Source organism: Mercenaria mercenaria, chromosome 15 (assembly GCF_021730395.1).
Source record: "Mercenaria mercenaria strain notata chromosome 15, MADL_Memer_1, whole genome shotgun sequence".
Taxonomy (NCBI): domain Eukaryota; kingdom Metazoa; phylum Mollusca; class Bivalvia; order Venerida; family Veneridae; genus Mercenaria; species Mercenaria mercenaria.
In genome coordinates this window covers 42,448,478-42,471,774 of record NC_069375.1, presented here as the reverse complement: position 1 = coordinate 42,471,774, position 23,297 = coordinate 42,448,478, and the positions used below count along the sequence as shown (strand labels likewise).

At 35.3% G+C, this 23,297-nt stretch overlaps 1 protein-coding gene across 3 annotated transcripts in view; it reads left to right on the top strand.

Annotated features, from left to right (window-relative positions):
• Positions 1-23,297, top strand: part of LOC123553303 (ZZ-type zinc finger-containing protein 3-like) — a 26,608-nt gene extending 3,311 nt beyond the window's left edge. Inside the window, exons 2-12 of one of the 3 annotated variants that reach the window (XM_053525103.1) lie at positions 5,742-5,880; positions 9,356-9,642; positions 10,159-10,275; positions 11,186-11,309; positions 13,495-13,615; positions 14,361-14,457; positions 16,723-16,818; positions 17,892-18,053; positions 18,431-18,556; positions 20,343-20,443; positions 22,909-23,297. In XM_053525103.1, the coding sequence (XP_053381078.1) occupies positions 9,403-9,642; positions 10,159-10,275; positions 11,186-11,309; positions 13,495-13,615; positions 14,361-14,457; positions 16,723-16,818; positions 17,892-18,053; positions 18,431-18,556; positions 20,343-20,443; positions 22,909-23,068 (1,344 nt within the window). In that variant the 5' untranslated portion in view covers positions 5,742-5,880; positions 9,356-9,402 and the 3' untranslated portion in view covers positions 23,069-23,297. Of the gene's footprint in view, positions 1-5,741; positions 5,881-9,355; positions 9,643-10,158; positions 10,276-11,185; positions 11,310-13,494; positions 13,616-14,360; positions 14,458-16,722; positions 16,819-17,864; positions 18,054-18,430; positions 18,557-20,342; positions 20,444-22,908 lie in introns of all 3 variants that reach the window. The other 2 variants (XM_053525101.1, XM_053525102.1) reach the window with 2 other exon arrangements.

Here is a 23,297-nt window from a genome sequence, read left to right as displayed (position 1 = left end):
AGTGGATTATTTCATAATTTTTGTGTTTTTTGTTGTTGTTTTGTTGTTGTTTTTTTTAATCGGGAGATTGAGACTTCTGATCGGGGTGATCGGGTTTTACAACCAGAATCGGGAGAAACCCGATCGGATCGGGAGAGTTGGGATGTCTGCCTTTAATACCTCTTTATATATTTATTTTTTTTTTTTTTGTGGTGGTGAAAGATTTTTTTATTTTTTTTGGTGAAAGATATAATTGCATTTCATTTTTATGGAATCAACCAAATATTAATAATTATAATCTAACTCAAAGAAGTTTAAGATGTCACCATCTTCATTATATTGATATTTAAAATCATAATCAGAAAAACCTGATCTTTTGATTGGATTATCACACCTTGATTAATTGTTTGTTGATATAGTCAGCACGTGTATATTTATCTGCAGTGCGCATTGCAATTAACAATCAATTAAGCGATTGTGGTGACATCGGATATTTAGAAACATGTGTCAACATTATCTTTAATTTGGGCGAAAATGTAAAGAAAACAATAGGAAATTAAACAACATATTGCTTATTTTCGCATTCAATGTTATTTTCGTAAGCGATTTTGACGCACACATTTTTTGCACAGTATTTGCTTTACAGAATACAGAATATGATTTTTGTTATTTACAAACTGCTCTTTTCTTTTCTATGAACGACATTCCTTCCAGTTGTAAAATATCAAACACGAAATCCCCGTTACTGCAAAATATAAGAATATGTGAGTACTGTTCTGTTAAAAACGAGGAAAAATTATTATTATATTTCATATCTGTAAGTAAAATGTAGCAGCCGTATTACTTTTTTCTATATTAAATATTTTAGCTAATACACGTCATTTAAAGTATGATTTTAAAAGTATGATTTTAACAAACCGGAATCCACCTAAAAACTGGGATACACGGGAATACACCTGTTTTTTTTTTGTAAGTTAAAGGTATTTTTGAAGTTTTTTTTAAATAATTCAATCACATATATCATAAATGAATAAAATACGAATTTCGTATATATCATAAATGAATAAAATACGAAAGGAAAATAAAATAAGTTCACGCAAAATGACTTTATACGAGACTGAAATTTGGCGACTGCGTGGGAAATTTCCATTACCAAAACACCCTTATTTTACTAATAAATGGTATTTTTTGTAGGGTTTATTGCAGAAATCATTCGTGTATAATATAAATAATAAGTTTAAGAAGGATAAATAAAATTACTTAACGCTAAACGATTTTATAAGACATTGAAATTCGGCGACCACGCGGGAAATTGCCATAACCGAAATACACTATACACCCGTATTTCTTCAATAAATTGTATTTTTGAAGTGATTTATGACAGAATTCAAACATATATATCATAAATTATTATTTTTCAAAAGGAAATTAAAATACTTTTGCGCGTTACGTCTTGTACCTGATTGAAAATCGGCGTGCGCACTGGAAATTTGTGCATTCGGAATTTCCATGTCCTAAAATTTTCTAATGAACACATATTTCTTTAATAAATCGTATTTTTAGGGTTTATGATAGAATTCAATCATATCTCAAATAAATAATTAATTTACAATTAATTAATTTTCTTCTTAAATTATCAAATTAAACATGAAGAAATAATTCAATTAGTTCCAATAATAAACATACGGCCGGTCCTTTCCGGTCAGCGCGGTTTATATAATTTAAAAATAGAATATTTATGTAGATCTATATATTCATATTTTGTAAAATATGCAAAACGGAAGAAAAATAAAATGAAAACAAACAACTATTTCTGAGGGGTCGAAATGTCTTGGGGTCGAAATGTCTTTGGGGTCGAATTGTCCAAGAAAATTAAATTTTGGGGTTGAAATGTCTTGGGGTCGAAACGTCCAAGATTCCCGTATTCGTAGACAACCCTTTGAGGATAGGCTAGGATTACAGAAGTATTCAAGAAGCATCAAATATATGTTAAGACATGCAAAAATGATGTCGTAAATTTACTTATTTCACTTAAAATAGCGAAAACGAAATACAAAAACGTATACGGGTGCTGATTTCACCCGATTCTATATGATTTAAAAAACGTATTATATTAAGTATGGTTTTGGAAAGAAAAATGGGTGTTGATTTCGCCTGTTTCTTTAAGATTATACTTACCCAAAATGGCTGGTCGATAACACAAAATAATAGGGCAGGCATGAAAGAAAAGTCGCTATTTTAAGTGAAACAAATAAGTTTACAATAACATTCATGCCTGTCCTAACATACATTTGATGCCTCCTAAATACTTCCGTAATCCTAGCCTTTCCTCATAGGGTTGTCTACGAATACGGAACTTCCCTAATCCTTGAACTGGAGGCTAGGATTACGGTACCGTAATCGTAGCCAAACAACCTATTTTCGACCGCCTGAGACTTTGTATTTATCAGTTGCGATATTGTTTCACTGTTTATAGCGGAGACAGAACATGTTAGGAACCTATTCTCCTTCAGTTTTTGGCTTGACTATTCAAAGAATAGTAGAGCTATTGGACTCGCCTGTGCGTCCGCGCGCCTGCGTCCCGATTTGGTTAAGTTTTGTATGTAAGCTGGTATCTCAGTAACCACTTGTGGGAATGGATTGAAACTTCACACACTTATTCACTGTGATAAACTGACTTACATTGCACAGGTTCCATAACAATTTTTCTTTTTAAAAAAATTATGCACCTTTTTCAACTTATAAATTTATGGTTAAGGTTTTGTATGTAAGCTGGTATCTCAGTGCTCACTAATGGGAATGGATTGAAACTTCACACACTTGTTCACTGTTACGATCATGCACTGTGCATGTTCCGTAACTCTACTCTTTCTTTTTCAAAATTATGCCCCTTTTTCCACTTAGCAGTTTTTGGTTAACTTTTTGTATGTAAGCTGGTATCTCAGTATCCACTAATAGGAATGGATTGAAGCTTCACACACTTGATCACTGTCATGATCTGATATGCACTGTGCAGGTCCCATAATTTTTTAACTCTTCTTTGCATTTTATCAAAATTATGCCCCTTTTTCGACTTTGCAGTTTTTGGTTAAGTTTTTGTTTGTAAGCTAGTATCTCAGTATCCACTAATGGGATAGGATTGAAACTTCACACACTTGTTCACTGTCATGATATGACATGCAGTGCAAAGGTTCAATAACTCTACTTTGCATTTTTACAAAATTATGCCCCTTTTCAACTTTGCAGTTTTTAGTTAAATTCTAATATGTAAGCTGGTATCTCAGTACCCATTAATGGAAATGAATTGAAACTTCACACACTTGTCCACTGTCATGAGCTGATAAGCACTGTGCAGGTTCCATAACCCTGTTTTGCATTTTTACAAAATTATGCCCCTTTTTCGACTTTTGTATTCATTCAATTGACAAGGCTGTTGAATAGTCGAGCGTTGCTGTCCTCCAACAGCTCTTGTTATACTTGGAAGTTTATATAAATTCCTTTTAAATAGCAGTACCATGTTTTCATGAGGTTTTTCTTATTACTAAATAACCTGCATGTTTTCCTTGGCTACTACCTATTTTTACTTCAAACAATATCCGTATTTATATCTCTTTTGCACTAAATGAATATTCCTTAACCCATGTTTCCTGCCAAAATTGTGAAGCAAACTATTGTTAAATTATTTTGACAATGCAATCCTGATGCCTGTCTTTGCAACAGTTTTCTTCATTTTCTAAGCATTTTGAAAAATTCGGAGTGTCAAAAGCTTCAATAATGTAATCTGTCATCTGCGACAGCTATCAATGTAGCAGATGTGACACCTAGGTTCTCTCGACCTATTGTGCACATAATACAGTTCCTTAAATAATGCACTAAATATTGCCTGCCATTTACTTTACCCTACCCCCTGTAATCTACCTGCCAATTCATGCAAGTGTGCCTACAGTATATTGTTCTGCCATGTTGGTTATGATGTTTGTTACCAGACTTGATTTGTGAGTGTTCCATGTTTGACATGGTGAAATGAAACTACAGTAAAAGTTTAGTGCTGTTTCTTTTTATTGCAGCTTAAATACATTATCTAAGGAAGTATTAAATCTAGAGTCAGAAAATAGTTTGGAATAGTTATTTAACATGAGATTTTATCATTTCACTAGATGGAAGGAATGAGTTATGACCCTTTGCATTAAGTAATATGCATAAAGGGCCAAAATTTAATGTTTTTCCCACACATAAGATCTCAAAAAGTCTAGAGTTCTGTAACATTTTCGGATCAATTGTTAATATATACTTAGCATGTAAAGTTATGCACAATTATTTGAGATTTTACATAGCCATGACCAGATTTATTGCCCGTCCTTAGTCGATGATATGCATAGGGTCTCTTTTGGATAGACCTCACAAGGTTATGTTGCCTCCTGCTAGTTTCACAGTATTAAATGGTCAATCATTTTCAGGAACAGACATATTGGCAAGATCTGTAAAATATGTACCAATTACATTTAATCAGACCATTAAATTCTATGTTGGCGTCTGACTCTGACAGCAAAATGTTTTATCAGTTTAGAAAGTGCTGGGTGTCAAAAGGACTAAGGTTTACCTAGATAGAACCACTCCTTAACTCAAATGCCAGGAAAGAAAAGAATGCCAATCAGTCTTTTTATGCCCCCGAATGTGGGCATATTAAAATCGCACTGTCCGTCCGTGCGTGCATGAGTCCGAGCAACTTTAAATAAAGAGAGGGCCATCTAACTGTTAAGAGACAAAAGAGAACAATAGCTTCAATCCTTTAACAATAGTTTATAGGGTCAGGGTCCCCTATACAACGAAAGAAAATAAGCAAAGAAAATGGCCCCCTCCTTCATTTCGGTGGCATGTCCGTGCGTGCGTCCATGTAAATTCTTGTCCGGGTTGTAATTCTGCCATCAATAAAGGGATTTTGAAATAATTTGGCATAAATGTTCACCATAATAACAAGACATGTCATGCACAAGACCCAGACCCCTAGCTCCAAGGTCAAGGTCACACTTGGAGGTTAAATGTAAACAGGGTCTGTTTTGTGTTCGGTCCATAACTCTGCCATCCATGAAGGGATTTTGAAATAACTTGGCATAAATGTTTACCATAATAAGATGATGTGTCATGCGCAAGACCCAGACCCCTAGGTTCAAGGTCAAGGTCACATTTAGAAGTCAAAGGTTAACAGGTACCCGGCTCATAACTCTGCCATTCATCAAGGAATTTTGAAATTACTTGGCATAAATGTTCCCCATAATGAGACAATGTGTCCTGTGCAAGAGCCAGACCCCTAGCTCTAAGGTCAAGGTCACACTTAGAGGTTAAAGGTTAACATGGTCTGTTTCTTGTCCAGTTCATAACTCTGCTATCAATGAAGGGATTTTAAAATTACTTTGCATAAATGTTCCTTATAATGAAATAATATGTCATGTGCAAGACCCAGAACCCTAGCTCCAAGGTCACACTTAGAAGTCAAAGGTTAACATGGTCTTTTTCTTAGCTGGTCCATAACTCTGCCATTTATCAAGGGATTTGAAAATAATTTGACACAAATGTTAACCATATTGTGAAGGTGTGTCACGCTTATGACCCGGGTCTCTCAGGTCAAGGTCAAGGTCACAAATTGATCCATACCTAGCCTATTCTGGCATATTTTGTGCAGACAACTGTAGCATTCTTGGGCATGCTTCGGGGACATTTGTCACCAATAGTGACAGCTCTTGTTTTATGATTGTTTATTTCAGCACAAAACAACATAGATGTGATATGGATACAACATCTGTTTTGTACTATGTTATGCTGATACCTAGTACACTGATTGTTTTTGTTATTTGTTTGTTTCTGCGCTGGATTGGATTGAAATTTTTCCGCCACAATTAACAGGTTAGCTAAATGTCATAAACTTCTAGTGCAAAATGAGATCTGATGTTTGAGTTGACATTTTCAGCTCTACTGTATAACATAAAAGGAGAGCTAAACTACTCAATTTTGCATCTATAAGCATACAATTTTCTGGTTACAGTGTCGAGGTTCTTTCACTTTATCTCTAACTACTCTCTTGATTTGGTTCAGACTTAAAATAGTTTTTCCTCAACATCACCCGTATCACATAGCACAAGGGTCATAGCTCTCACACCAATATTCATGAATTATGCCCTCTTTCAGCTCAGCTATATATAAAGTATTTAGACAGATTACCTACACTCCATTGAGTCAACATAAGCTTCCATTAAAGCTGGTCGGTGCACTTCATCTCTGTTTTAATTGCTTCAAATTTAAAAAGATTGTTCCTCATCATCCTCCACAACATAGGACACTAAGGCAATAAGTCTAGCACCAATATTTCATGAATTATGTCCCCGGCTGGGTGGGTGGTAGGGTGGCAGGCAGCATCAGCTAAAGTTGTGTGCTGTCATACTTGAGTGTTTCTTAACCAGTTTTCACCATACTATGTTACAAGGTTTATTGGCATAATATCTTGGCTAAGTTTGATAACAACTCAAACAATCCAAGTCAGTCTGGAGTTTCTGCCCTAGAATTATCAAAATTGCTAAAACTAACAGTGTCCGTTCCCTGACTCTAGCTGATTTTTACAGTGTTGACCAAACTTGGTCACAGTGATTTTTCCAGTGTTTACCAAACTTGGTCACAGTGATTTTTCCAGTTCACAAAACTTGGTTACAGTGATTTTTCCAGTGTTCACAAAACTTGGTTACAGTGATTTTTCCAGTGTTCACAAAACTTTGTCCCAGTGATTTTTCCAGTGTTCACCAAACTTGGTCACAGTAACTGTCTTTCAGCCAATTTCAGAACTTGCTTAATAACTTAGAGTTCTTGCACACTTCCTCCAACTCTGACTCATGTGGGAAAATTGGCAGTTACTTGTGGAGAACAGATTTGTACTGGTACAGAATCCAGGAACACTGGAACACCTAAAATGTAAGACCCTTTTTTCTGTTCGAAATTCCTTGCTTTTTGAGATATGTAAGGTAGGTAAGGGGTTTGTATAAGTTGGCTGATGTTGACAATTACGATGTTAGTTAGAGTCATGCAGGAAAAGTATATCTGAAAATGAATATATAAACATTATTTATAGGTCTTCTATTTCCAATTTATTTATACATTTAATGATTTTTTTTTTTGTATTTTGCCTTCGTATACATTGCACTAATGTGATACTGTAAAATCTGGTAAATAAGTTGATACGCTTATAATAATTTTAGTGACACTTTTATGCGCGTATACTTTAGTCAAAACTATGTGCTTATATTTGATATGCGCTTACAGACAAGCCGTGTGCGCCTATTTTTTTATATATTAGGAATATTGACAGTGCTTACCTTGATTGAGAAAACGAAAGTAAAACAGGGTCATGGACGTGCGCAGTGAACTACTTCCTTTTATTGCATAGGCCTACAGTATTTATACATAATGAAAGCATAATGAACTACATAATTTGCAAATAATGTTCAATCTCTCGGACCATTCAAAAATTGATTAACACTAAGATTGTAGCATTTTGTCCATATTCTTTTCACATATTTACAAAAGAATGACAAACTGTTATGACAACGCAAACAACTTTTCTGGTATTCAAACTTTAACCTTCATTTACTGAAAACATTTTCTATTCAAAAAGCATGATTATCATAAACAATTATCGTTTTATCAGACAATAGACGTTAAAATCTTTTAACACCCATCGGCTGTTCAACAGGTAAGAACACTTGTTACCTGTATTTATGATAAACAATTATCACGGTATAATACCGTTAATTACGTCTTTTTGCTGCATCTGTTGTTTCTTTACCAGTAATCAGATACGCGCCTACTTTCGAGACAAAATTATGGTAAGGGCATGACATGCGCTTATTATCCCATACGGAATAACAGTAAGGCCGTATGCTCTTACTTTTGATATGCGCTTATTATACGCCCGTTTGAAAAACGGGACGTATTATGGGAATGCCCCTGGCGGGCGGGCGGGCGGTGTCCACAGACTTTGTCCGGAGCATATCTTCTACATGCATGAAGGGATTTTGATGAAACTTGGCACAGTTGTTCACCATCATGAGACGGAGTGTCATGCGCAAAAACCAGGTCCCTAGGTCTAAGGTCAAGGTCACACTTAGAGGTCAAAGGTCAAATTCAAGAATGACTTTGTCCGGAGCATATCTTCTTCATGCATGGAGGGATTTTGATGAAAGTTGGCACAATTGTTCATCATCATGAGACGGAGTGTCATGCGCAAGAACCAGGTCCCTAGGTCTAAGGTCAAGGTCACACTTAGAGGTCAAAGGATACAAGAAAGAAATCTTTGTCCGGAGCATATCTTCTTCGTGCATGGAGGGATTTTGATATAACTTGGCACAAATGTTCACCACCATGAGGCGGAGTGTCATGCGCAAGAACCAGGTCTCTAGGTCTAAGGTCAAGGTCACACTTAGAGGTCAACGGATACAAGAATGAAAACCTTGTCCGGAGCATTTCTTCTTCATGCATAGAGGGATTTTGATATAACTTTGCACAAATGTTCACCACCACGAGGCGGAGTGTCATGCGCAAGAACCAGGTCCCTAGGTCAAAGGTCAAGGTCACACTTAGAGGCCTAAGGTCAGGTACAAGAATGACTTTGTCCGAAGCATTTCTTCTTCATGCATGGAGGGATTTTGATGTAACTTGGCACAATTGTACACCATCATGAGATGAAGTGTCATGCGCAGTTCCCTTCTTTAGAATTACTTCCTTTTGTTGTTACTATAAATAGCTTATATTGTAACTTTTTCATTACTAGTCGTAGGGAAAAATCGAGACCACTTTTCTGTAGTACAACATGCATGCTACATCCAATTATGAGGTGTATTTTGACCAATCTCTACCTGGTGAAGATTTTTGTGTGGACTTGCAATTTTTTTTTGGATTTTTTTTTTTTTTTTTTTTAAGATTATCTTCCCTTAGTTGTTACTATAAATAACTTATATTGTAACTTTTTTTATAATTGACCATAGGGAAAAAACAAGACCACTTTTCTGTGGTACAACATAGATGCTACTTTCAAATTTTAGGTGTATTTTAATGTATCTCTACCTGGTAAGGAGTTTTTTTGTGGACTTAGAAAAACAAAAGACTTACAATGATTACTAAACAACCACAAAATTAAAATTCCATTTGCAAATACAGGTGCTGGAGTAAAGAAATTTGCTGTGACGGGCGTATATTGTGACATTCTGGCACTCTTGTATTCGAATATGTGCTTATTTACCAGATTCTACAGTATGTTGATAATATTTTGATTTTAATTCTTTATCTTTAAGATACACATGTACAATTAAGTTCTGTTACTTTGTATTTTTTACAGCTGAAGAACCAGTCAAATAAATAGTGACATTTATTATAAAGAATAAAATGAGTTCTGAAGAAAACACAAACCAGTCCTTTCCAGGAACTAGCCAATCAGATGACATGTTACAGTCAATTGACCAATCAGGATTAACGTTGTTTAATTCAAAAGATGAAGACTCAGATACAGGAGAGGAAGAATCAGAGACTTACTATTTTGAGTCTGACCATACTGCACTGAAGGGTAACCATGACTACCAAATGATGCTTCGAGCAATAGCAACGTTAGAAGCACAAAGGATTCAAGTAAATATCATCCATTTATAAGACAACTTAAACTAATGAAATAAGATTTTCTCTTTATTGGACTTTGGTTTAAAGGTATAATTATCAGATCCAAAATTCATGTTTGAAAATATGAAATATTCAACACGTTTATGTTATGAACAGGAATATATGCATAAGGACATTAAGGTTTAAAAAGTATACATTTAAGTTAAACATGTATAGCTAAACATAGTATACATTGTGTAATGCCACTAAAAAGCTGCATTTTTTTAACAATCGATTGTTATTGTATGACATTCAATTCTTGATGTAGCTTTTATATATTTAGTAAAAGTTAAGGATTTTCTTCATTCGAAGTAAACATCTTAAGGAGGTATATCAAATTTTGTGCTTTTTGATAGGCCCTTTCCTAATGAATGGATTTTTTGCATAAATTCATAATTATATTTATTTTGTTTTAATGAAATTGATTTCCATTTTCTAAAGTGATAAAATGTTTTCACATGGTTCAGCAATTCTGTTCGGGATTTGTAGGCTGTGAAAGATCTGGACAAGTTATACGAGTGTCAGAAAGAGGCATTGACTGACCCGATACAGTTTGTGGACAAGCTGCAGAGAGGACAGGACTTGAAATTTCCTAAACCTCAAAATGTATAGTATAAAAAAGTTGCAGTAGTTATAATTGCAGGAGTTTCATTAAAGGCCCGATTGGGGATGGTGTGGGGAGGGGTGCACAATCTACCCCAGGCCTGTAATATTAGTCTAGACCAAGGCCTTGGCTGCTTTTCCTGTAGCATATAAATGGGAGAACTCCTAGATTGCCCTGTCCACTACTTTTCAGCTTCCATCTTCTTTTAAAGGAATCTCTGTAGTTGAATTCCAATTGGGTCTTAGATGACACTTTATATAGCTGACGCTGTCCAGTTCCCATAAATCTTTGGACTCGCAAAGAAAAAGAGCATTTCAGATGTAACAGTATTCAACAGGCTATGATTGTTTACATATATATGTCACATTATCGAACAAGACATTGAAAAATGTGCACTTTACTACAAAATGTACATGCTTCACATGGAATGGTATGCGTTTGCTTTTCTAGCAGCAGTTGGTAGTTGAGAATTTTGTCTTATTAGGGAATTATGGGTATATTTGGTTGCTGATGGAAACTGACATTTTTTCAACAACAACCAATTCAACTCTTATCCTGCTAAATTTTCATAATGAACTTGTCCATCTTCCAGTTTGGACAGTACCATTAACTGTTAAAAGGGGTGCTTGCCAAAAAGATACTGGCTGAATAGCGAATAGTGAAGATCATGATCAGACTGCATGGATAGCTTATATATACATGTATACATTTATTGAATACAGTAACTGTGATATCATATATGGAAGACTTCTTTTGCTGATTTCACCACAAATAAGTAAAATTCACAAATTCATATAGCTACAAAAAATCCGTTTGGCCAATTCCTCAAAGTTTAATGCCGACAATGTTAAATGATTTCACAATTTCCTGTGTTATAATCTTGATCATAGTTTACAGTTCTATTTATTATAGATTGTTGAGCTTCCACAAATCAGCTGGGAGAAATACACAAGTAATCTGGATTTCTCCTCGTTTGGTACGCACAGACACATGACTAGACTGAAGAAACAGTTGAAGGAAGGAAATAATATCTCAAGTATTATTTACTTTGGTTTTATTTCAGATTAATTATCGTCTGATGGGCATGTTCATTCGAACATGACAAACACTTTTTTAAAGAAAAAAATCCATTTTTCTTTGTAGCTAAAAGATTGAGCTTTTTTCCATGCATGTTATCTTGTATGCCTACAGTCTGATTATGTATTTTCCAAATCTTAATGGTTGATGAAGATCTTGTGCAGTGGTTTTGGTTTTTGCGTATAGCCACTGACCTTCTACCAGCTGACTTGATAGCTTCTGCATTTGACAGACTTCGATCCTGTGTCAGGCCCTTCTGTTTTTAGCTCACCTGTGAGGTAGTGACAGGGTGAACTTTTGTGATCGTCCGTCCGTCCACAATTTCCTTGTGAACACGATAGGGACCACATTTTGTATTTGATTTTAATCACACTAAATTAGTCTTGCACTCAACCTGGTATGGGCATAATATCTCGGTTCCTTTCGAAAACTGTCCAGATCCCATCATGATTTCCAGAGTTATGGCCCCTTGAAGGCCCAAAATTTGCCATTGTTGGCTTGTGATTTTGGTACGTGGCATTCCCTGTTTGATATTTGTCTTTGTTTTTTGTGAACATGATAGAGACAACATTTTGCAATCAACTTTAATACAACTTGCACACAACTTGTATTGACATAATATCTTGGTTCCTTTCGAAAACTGGCCAGATTCCATCATGGGTTCAAGACTTATGGCCCCTTAAAGGGCCAAAATTTGCTATTTTTTGCTTGTGAACATGAAAGAGACAACATTTTGCAGTCAACTTTAATCAAACTTGCAACAATTTGTATTGGCATAATATCTGGGTTCTTTGTACAAACTGGCCAGATCTCATCATGGGTTCCAGAGTTATGGCCCCTTAAAGGTCCAGAATTTGCTATTTTGGCTTTTGCAGCCATATAGAGAGTTCATTTATGGTTTGATTTGATAAAAACTTGCAAAATATCATCAACAACAATAAATCTTGGATTTCATGATGAATCTGTCAGATTGGATCATAGGTTCTGGAGTTATTGTATATCTGATTACCTCCCCTGATTTTAATCAAAATGGATTTATATCAGTAAGTACTTATAGGACTCATTTGAAATTTCATTATTGTCATTAGTTGGACTCAGACAATCAGGGTAGATAACTATGGACTGATTTTATGTCAAATTACCTCTCTTTATTTCAAATTAAAGTTGGTATGTCTCCGAAACTAATGAAGATACTGATCTGAAATTTCATTTATGCCATCAGATGGACTTGGACAATCAGTGAAGATACATATCGACTGAATTTATTACAAATTACCTCCTTTTACTTTTTATGTAAATGAATATACCTAGCAGCTTTTAATGAGATTGGTTTAGTTTAAACAATATTTTATTATTTTTTAAGCAACATACACATAACATGTACAACAAATTTTTACATGTCAAATACATGGATTGGAAAACAAGCTGGATCATATGTTCTGGAGTTATTGTATATCTGATTACCTCCCCTGATTTTAATAAAAATGGATTTATCTCAGTAAGTATTTATAGGACTCATTTGAAATTTCATTATTGTCATTAGTTGGACTGAGACAATCAGGGTAGATAACTATGGACTGATTTTATGTCAAATTACCCCCTTCGTTTCAAATTAAAGTGGGTGCATCTCAGTAACCAATAAAGATACTGATTTGAAATGTCATTTATGCCATCAGATGGACTCAGACAGTCAGAGTAGATAACTTTTGACTGAATTTATGACAAATTACCTCCCTTTATTTTATGTAAATGAATATACCTCAGAAGCATCTAATGAGATTGGTTTTAAATGTTATTTAAGTCTTCCAGGGTAAGGAATAGTCATGCTAGTACAAAAATTTAGCATTGGAGCCTAGGACCCTCAAACTTGGTATGGAGATTGGCCCTGACTAGTATGTGACCCATAGGTCAAAAGGGACTGTTACAAGAAAATATTTATCCTGATGATATTTAATGTGTATGCCTATGTGATCTATGTCAAAACTTGATCTTATCATTAAGAGCAATGGTACTCAGGTGAGTGATATAGGGCCATCATGGCCCTCTTGTTAGTTGTTATTTTTTATGTATTAACACTTAATATACATTCTTCTTAACCTTTAGCTTTCAGATTTTGCACTATGATTATTCTTTAAACATTTTAGGTTTAGAAGATCAAAAATCATCTGTAAAAACTGAATCAGAGGGAGTTATTCGGGGTCGTGTGAAGACAGAAAAGAAATCAGAGACATTCAACCTTTTATGGACACCAGAGGAACAGAAAAGGTAATTGAATAATTCAGACTTATCAATCCATTCCTTTTCCATAGTTTCTTATTTTACATTAATATTATCATGAGGGGAAGAGGGTTGGATAGGAAGGTGAGGGGGGGGGGCCGAAATTGCCGGCAATCTGTCCACCAGTCATTCATTAAGTCAGGCCTCAAATGTGATCACTTTAACCCTTACCCTGCTAAATTTCTATAATGAACTTGTCCATCTTTCAATTTGGACAGTACCATTAACTGTTAAAAGGGGTGCTTACCAAAAAGATACTGACTGAATAGCGAACAGTGCAGATCATGATCAGACTGCACGGATGTGCAGGCTGATCATGATCTACACTATTCGCAAACTTTTAAGACAGAATCAGTCGTGTCCAGCATACAAGTTCAGTATTGTTGATGAGAACAATTTTCAGATAGGCAGTATTTCATGTGTGTTCTGTATCTTTGCATCAGGTTTAATATAGTACACTCTAAACACACGTATAGCTAACCACGGTATAAATGTGTTCTCCTGGAAGTTTTTTTTAATGATAGACTGTTACTGCATAACATTTAGCTATAAATACTGCTGTAAATGTACAATTAATTTATAAATTTATTTAAGTTAAATGTATTTGATGAGTATTTTCTACATTTCAAGTAAATATCTAACAATAAAATGCTTAAGTGAAAAATTGGCAGTGGATACTAGTATCTTTAATGTATTTTCATGTTAAATGTGGTATTAACTTCTTGCTTTGTAGACTTGAAGAATTGCTCATAGAATATCCACCAGAGGAAGTGGAAGCTAAAAGGTTTCAGAAAATTGCAACAGCACTGGGAAATAGAACCCCTATACAGGTTTCTTATTTTATAGACACCGATAGTGTTACTATCAAATTTTAAAACAAATGTTCATTCCACAAATAATTTTGATGACTTACGTGAAACTTGATGTTTGTGTTTTAGCTCACTTGAACTTAGTTCAGGCTGAGTTATTAGTATGGGTAGATGGTCCAGTGTCCATCATCTGTCATCCTGCGTCAATATATGTCCCCCGCCTTTTTCGAAGAAAAAAAGAGGGATATATAAATGGGCTGCGTCCTTCCGTCCTTCCTTCCTTTTGTCCGTCACACTTCGTGTGCGGTCCATAACTCTGCCATCCATGAAGGGATTTTGAAATAACTTGGCACAATTGTTCACCATCATGAGTCGGAGTGTCATGCCTAAGAACCAGGTCCCTAATTTAGAATTACTTCCCTTTTTTGTTACTATAAAAAGCTTATATTGTAACTTTTTTATTACTGGCCATAGAGAAAAATCGAGACTACTTTTCTGTAGTACAACATGCATGTTATATCCAATTTGTAGGTGTATTTTGACCTATCGCTACCTGGTAAGGATTATTGTGTGGACTTTTTTTTTTTTGGAACTTTTTTTTCAAGATTAACTTCCCTTTGTTGTGACTATAAATAACTTATATTGTAACTTTTTTATAGTTGACTGTAGGGAAAAATCAACATAGACAACATAGATGTTACTTTTAAATTTTGGGTGTATTTTAAGGTATCTCTTCCTGGTAAGGAATTTTTTTTTTGTGGTCTTAGAAAAACAAAACTTACTTCCCTTTGTTGCTACTATAAATAGCTTATTCTTGAAACTTTTTAACCTGGTTGTTAGAATTGGATATGTCATTGTTTTGGCTTACTGTGTACCAAATTTATACAGAAACATCTACATGACGGGTGTATATTGTGACATTCTGGCACTCTTGTTATTTTTTGTTCATGCCAAGATGCTGTATTGGCATGCAGTATGTTTGTGAAAAATGTCCTTAGGCGGGGGACGTTGGTAACTCTGTTACAAATTCTTGTTGTACTTAAACATCTTCTCTTCTGAAACTACTGGTCAGAATTACACCAAACTTGGTCAGTAGCATCTTGGCATGGATCAGTTTTGGGGCCACTAGAGCTAAAAATAGAAAAAAATGTTAAAGGACTTCTTCTCATGAACCATTGGATGGATCTTCAACAAACTTGGTCTGTAGCATCAATAGAAGGTCCTCTCCCAAATTTGTTAAAATTGGGGCACTTGGCCTCTTTTAGAGGCCACTAGAGCTATAAATAGATATACCTTTAAAAGACTTCTTCTCATGAACCACATGATGGATCTTCATTAAATTTGGTCTGTAGCATTTATATAAGGTCCTCTTCCAATTTTATACAAATTGGGGCACGGGCTAAAATTAGAAATACGTTGTAACGACTTTTTCTCATGAACTACTGAATGGGTCTTCATCAAACATGGTTTGTAGCTTCATTACAAAGTCCTCTCTCAAATTTGTTCAATTGGGGGCTGCTATGTCTAAATATAAGAATAGCTTTCAACGATTTCTTCTTATGATCTGCTTGATTGATCTTCATCAAATTGGTATGTAGCATCATTATAAGGTCTTCTCCCAAAGTTGTTCAATTTTGGGGTAGGGGGTGGGGCTTGGCCCCTTTTAGGGGCCGCTAGGGTTAAAAATAGAAATGCCTATAAATGACTTCTTCTCATGAACTGATTTATGGGTCTGCATCAAACCTTGTCTGGAGCATTATTATAAGGTTCTTTACCATATTTGTTACATTTAGGGGCACTTGGCCCCTTTTAGGGGCCATTAGACTTAAATAGAAATACCTTTAAAGTACTTCTTCTCATGAACCACCTAAGGATCTTCATCAGACTTGGTCTGTAACATCATTATAAGGTCTTCTGCCAAATTTGTTCAAAATGTGCACACTTGGGCCCTTTTAGGGGCCACAATGTTAAAATAGAAGTACCTTTGAATGATTTCTTCTGATGGTTATGCATTTTTGGTGTGTGACAGCAAAATATAGAAAAAACCTTTGAATAACTTTCGTTTTAATGAACAGTTTAAAGGATTTTCACCAAACCTAGTTAGAAGCAAAGTCAGATGGTTAAGGTTTTCTTCAAGTGAGCAACCTAAGCCCATTTGGGCCTCTTGTTTAAGGACCAGACTTTGTACGTCTAAAATGTTCATCTTTTGAACATTCAGTTTTCCAGTGGTGAAGAGTGCCTGTGGAAAGATTTATGATTTATTCAGCATTATTTATTTCTTTGCAGGTGCAGAGTAGAGTGCAGAAGTACTTCATAAAGTTAGCAAATGCTGGTTTGCCAATCCCTGGCAGATTGCCAAATATGGGTCTTTATAAGAAAAAAGTAAGTACACATTGTCCTTTGACCAATGGTTTGTGTCACTTATTATTGAACCTTTCGATTTGAGCATCACCAGACAAAGAAAGACACCTTAGAACATATACAGACTTATAAAAGCAGTTGAAGAATATTGTCAGAGTTCATCTTTTGGCAAACTTTGTGTCAAGAGTTCATCTTTTGGCAAACTTTGTGTCAAGAGTTCAACTTTTGGCACACTTTTTGTAAAGAGTTTAACTTTTGACACACTTTGTGTCAGAATTCAACGTTTGGCACACTTTGTGTTGGAGTTCAACGTTTGGCACACTTTTTGTCATAGGTCAACTTTATGCACTCTTTTTGATACTGTACTAGTTGGTTGCAAATAAGTGCCACCAGAGCTAAAAATTTCAAAATCTTTTAACAACATCGCCTAAATGTTCCTGATTTTAAAATATTTCACTTAAATGCTTATTGGGTGACCCTCTACCAAGATTGTTCATATATTCTGATTTGTCAAAAGACATGGCTGTCTAAAGCTAAAGTTGAAAAAAATGTTCAAATACCATCTTCTAAAGAACTGGTCTGATTTCGAGATTATTTCACAAAAATGTTCACCAGAGTAACCCTCTATAAAAATTTTAAAAGCCATCTTGGATTTGTCAACAACACCAAAAAAAATTCCTGGCTACCATGGGAGGTCTAGTTTTCCCTATATGGCTATATGGAAAACTTTGAAAATCTTCTCCTTTGGATCTGCAGGTCAGTTTTCAAAGTAGTTTGGCAGGCATATTTTTTTTTATTCCTGTTCAAGCTGTGAAACGGAGAGCGATGCAGGGCGAACCCAGCCCTCTTATTTTAGAATACGCAGTTCATAGGTGGCTAAACGATAAGGGAAACTGCAGCTTTGAAATAAAATATTCATATGTGTTGGGATTTTGCAGTATAGTTATATATTAGTACATATTAGTGAAAATAAAACTATTGAGAATATTATGCAATCAACAGTATTTAATAATACAAACACATGAGACATTATAATTGCTGCATATTTTGTTTTAATTGTATTTTAGGTACTAAGAATATTATTGTGTTTACAGAATCAGAAAGGTCAAAGATATCAGAAGATGTATAATCCTTCAACATTTTTTACGTCAATTATTCCTCCAGTGTACATGTCTGATGATGATAACTCTCAAAGTTACGAGGGTAGTGTTGTATCGAATACAGAAACGTTCGATTATAAGGAGGAAAATGTATCGGTATGTAGAAGAGCAGTTTGGCCTTATTTTTTATAGGATGATTGCATCTGGTCAGTAGATGACACAATATTTTAGGAGTTTGAAGGTCAAAGGTCAGGGCACAGTGACCTTGATACTGAAAGTAGTTTTTATTCAATAATTAATGAATTCTTTGAGCTACAGTCTTCCGACTTCACAGGATGCTTGCTCTGTTAAGTAGATGACCCCTATATTTTCTGCAGTCATTGGTCAAAGGTCATTGTCACTACAAACAAAATTACAAACCGTCTTGCCTTCAGCAGGCTATTTTGAGGGGGCATATGTGTTTTACAAATAATTTTTGTGTGGTAATTTGAAAATTATATACTGTTATAAAATTAAACTTTATTTTATAACAGGATGATGAAAGTATACCTGTAGAGCTTAGAAGTACACCAGAATACCAAGAACTGATTAACTTGAAGCGACTTCGGAAAGAAAAGCTTGGCTATAAAGCCACACCTACTGAACATGTAGGATTTAAGGTATAGATGTACCATTTTCTTTCACTGTATTTGGGGGCCTATGTGGCCGAGTGGTTAAGGTCGCTGACTTCAAATCACTTGCCCCTCATCGATGTGGGTTCAAACATAGATTCTACGTTTTGCAATACATTTTTTATCAAACTTGCACACAACTTGTATTGGCATAATATCTCGGTTCCTTTCGAAAACTGGCCAGAACCCATCATGGGTTCAAGAGTTATGATCCCTTAAAGAGCCAAAATAGCAAATTTTGCAGCCATATAGAGACTTCATTTATGGTTTGATTTGATACAAACTTGGAAAATATCTTTAACAACTGTGTGTTACAATAGATCTTGGATTCCATGATCATAGGTTCCAGAGCAACTGTTATGGCCCCTGATTGACCTCTGAAAGAGCCAAAATTTGTTATTTTTTACCTTGTGAACACGATAGAAGTGACATTTTACATTCGATTTTAACCACTCTTACACACAACTTATGTCATAATAAAACCGGCTAGATTCCATCATGGGTTCTAGAGTTACTACCCCTGAAAGGGGCAAAATTTTGTATTTTGGCCCTTTCAGCCATATAGAGGTTTTATTTATGCTTTGATTTGATACAAACTTGCACGAATGTTTATCTTGCTGATCGTTAGGCCAAGTTCGAAACTGGGTCATGTGTGGTCAAAAACTAGGTCACCAGGTCAAATCAAAGAAAAAGCTTCTTAACACCCTAGAGGCCACATTTATGGCCATATCTTCATAAAACTTGGTCAGAATGTTTATCTTGATGATTCTTATGCCAAGTTCAAAACTGGGGCATATGGGGTCAAAAACTAGGTCACCTGGTCAAATCAAATGAAAAGCTTGTTTACCATTCTTGAGGCCACATTTATGATCCTATCTTCAAGAATCTTAGTCAAAATGTTTATCTTGATGATTCCTAGGCCAAATTCGAAATTGGGTCATGTGGGGTAAAAAACTAGGTCACCTGCTCAAATTAAAGGAAAAGCTTGTTAACATTGTAGAGGCCACATTTTTGACCCAATCTTGATGAAACTTGGTCAGAATGTTTAACTTAATGATTCCTCTGCCAAGTTTAAAACTGGGTTATGTGGGGTCAAAAACTAGGTCACCCGCTCAAATCAAAGGAAAACCTTATCAACACTGGAGAGGCCACATTTTTGACCATATCTTCATGAAACTTGGTCAGAATGTTTATCTTGAGGATTCCAAGGCCAAGTCTAACAGGTGAGCGATATAGGGTCATCATGACCCTCTTGTTTAAAAAGAATGAATATATTGTTGACTGGCATTTTCAACATTTTCTCTATCTGGATTATAGTCATTGCTTTGAAACTAAGCAACACTTGACCAGAATCCCTATTGTATTTAGGGTCAGTAAGTTAAAGGTCAAGGTCAAAGTGATCTGGAGACTGAATATGATTTTTACACTGTAAATCAGAGAGTTTAATAGCTATGGCTTTCAGACTTGAAACAACAGCTGAATACAAGTGAAAGAAGAGCCCTATTGAATTTGGTGTCCCTGGCTGAAAGGACAAAGTCACAGGGACTTGGTTTTTGTTTACATTTCCAGGTTCTAAGTCAGAAATTATAACAGATACAACACCCCCGCCCCTCCAGAATCTCTGTCCCTGTATTATTAGTGTTTTTTTTTAGTTCAGTTTCTTAATATTGAATGTTCGTGTTCTCCTTTTCATTTTTTTTTATTATTAAGATTATATTATTACTGTTCATAATATAATTTTTTTATATTGAACATACAAGATAAAATATTTCAGTGTGATCGTTGTGACATAGAGCCGATTGTTGGCACCAGGTGGCACTGTACTGACTGTCCTCCAGACATCGCCGTAGATTTCTGTGAACAGTGCGTGGACTGGTTAGTTAACTTTTGTATATAATTAACTATCATAATTTAACAATTTTCTTGTAATGTTCATGCTTGTTGTTACTTTAATAGGGACCATATTGCAGAAATATATTTCTCTAAAATATGGTATCGAAAGTTAATTAAAGATTAACTTATTTAATGTTTTTTTTTTAATTTTCTTAAAATATGTTTACACCAAACACATGAAGAGATAAATATATTCTTATGAACTGGAAAATCTAGTTGGTTCATCAATCTGTCCTCCCATAGACAGTTTAGTTTTTGATCAGTAATAATAAAAGGATCTAAAAATTCGCTATTGTTGTATGGGTCAGAAGGTCAAATGTCTGTCACCTAAACTGCGGATAGCTTTTTCTTACAACATTCATACATCTTAGGATGATTGATTTTTGTTACTTAGGGACAATAAATATTCTGGGGTCAATAGGTCGAAGGTCAAGGTCTGTGACTGTGATTAGTTTCTGGTTAGGAGAACAATTTGACCTAGAACCTTCAAACTTCATAGGTTGATAGGGCTTACAACGTAAATGACACCTATTATTTTGGGGGTTACTCGATCAAAGGTCAAGGTCACAGTGGCCTAAACATGGAAAACCATTTTTGATCAATAACTTGAGAACCACTTGATCAAGAATGTTGAAACTTCATAGGATAATTGGACATATAGAGTAGATGAGCCCTATTGATTTTTAAGTCACTTGATCAGAGGTCAAGGACACAGGGTCCAGAAAATGAAAAACCATTTCCTATCAGTAACTTGAAAACCATTTGACCCAGAACCTTCAAACTTCATAGGTGATAGGACTTACAGAGTAGATGACCCTTACTGCTTTTGGGTCACTTGAGCAAAGGTCAGGGTCACTGGGGCCTGGAAAATGCTTTCCCATCAATGACTTTAGAACCGCTTCACCCAGAATGTTGAAACTTCATAGGATGATTGGACATGCAAAGTAGATGACGCCTATTGATTTTGGGGTCACTCGATCAAAGGTCAAGGTGACAGGGGCCAGCACATGGAAAGTTATTTCCAATCCATAACTTGAGAACCATTAGGCCCAGAATATTGAAACTTCGCGAGATGGTTGGACATGCCTAGTAAATGATCCCTATTGCAGCCAACCATCAGTGTCTCTTTGACTTTCGCTACTGTCCCCTGTTGACTTCTTGCCTATTACAACTATGCATTAGGGGAGACATGCGCTTTTCTATAAAAGCATCTTCTAGTTTATATATGTTTAAATGTAACAATAGCTTATACTATATAAAGGTTGCAAGAGTATTAACATGTAAAAGTGCAGCGATACCGGTAGTTGTGTCTCCCACCACACAATGGTGTGGGAGACATATTGGTTTACTCCAGTCTGTCTGTCTGTCTGTCTGTCTGTCTGTGTGTATGTCTGTCTGTCACAAATCGAATATTTTTCATCCGATCTTCACCAAACTAGAACAAAATTTGTTTGACCATAAGTCCTCGACCAAGTTCGATAATTAGCCAAATTGGCCCAGGCACTTCGGAATTATGGCCCTTGAATTACCGAAAATAGGCATTTTTACTCTTTTCCGCACTCTAATTCAAACATTTTTCATCGGATCTTCTCCAAACTTGAACAAAATGTGTTTGACCATAAGTCCTCGGCCAAGTCCGATAAACAGCCAAATCAGCCCAGGTACTTCAGAATTATGGCCCTTGAATTACCGAAAATAGGCCTTTTTACTCTGGTCCGCGCTCTAAGTCGAACATTTCTCATCCGATCTTCACCAAACTTGAACAAAATGTGTTTGACCATAAGTCCTCGGCCAGTTTCGATAACTAGCCAAATCGGCCCAAGCACTTCGAAATTATGGCCCTTGAATTACCCAGAATCAGCTTTTTTACTCTTCAAAGGTATATTTGTAGTGAGTAAACAGTATATAAAGACTGTCTTACTGTTTAGATGATTAGGCAGTTGTGGGAGACGTGCTTTTCCCAAAAGCAGTGCTAGTTTATATATAAAAATAGAAGTTTATACATGTATAAATGTAGAAGTAGTTTATACATGTATGTTTTGTTTTAGGTAAGCACTGTTTTTTAAGTGTTTGAATTTTAAAATGACAACCAGTTAACCTGACCAGTATTTTTAGCTCGTCTGATTAAAAAAAAAATTACGAGGTATTGTCGTCACTTGATTGTCGGTGTCGGCGTTGGTTAAAATTTTAGTTTAGGTCCACCTTTTCTCAAAAACTATAAGAGCTACAGCTTTGAAACGTTGCACACTTGTTTATAATCATTAGAGGACTAAGTAGACCAAGAACCATAACTCTGATATGCATTTTTTTTAGAATCATGGCCCTTTTTGTACTTAGAAAATTTGAGTTTCTTGAATAAATTTTTTGTTTAGGTCACCTTTTCTCAAAAACTAATGATTTCATAATTTTGTAATTGAAAAACGTTCTTTGTTACTTTATTTTTCCAGTGGATATGAAACAAAGACACACAACTCTAGTCACAGATTGAAACCTAAGAGAGCTACAGACAGTTCCACGTATATGGACTCAGACTATATAGGGTTTATTCCGGGAGGTGCTTGTACAGGATATAATTACTTGGATCCGAACTATATGCCAGCAAGTTGACATTGATTCAGCAGATTGTTGTGTTTATTGGAACTGAGAGACCTGCAAATACATTGTGAAAAGTGAATTGGTCAGGGTAAAAATAATGATGTTAAGAAAAAAGGAAACTCGTTTTTTTTCAGACTTTTTTTTTATAGCAGAGGGTACAACAAAATGTGCAGAATAAAAAGTTTTTTGAATGAATGTTGTAAATTTATGTTAATTTTAGAATAAAATATTCACAAAGAAG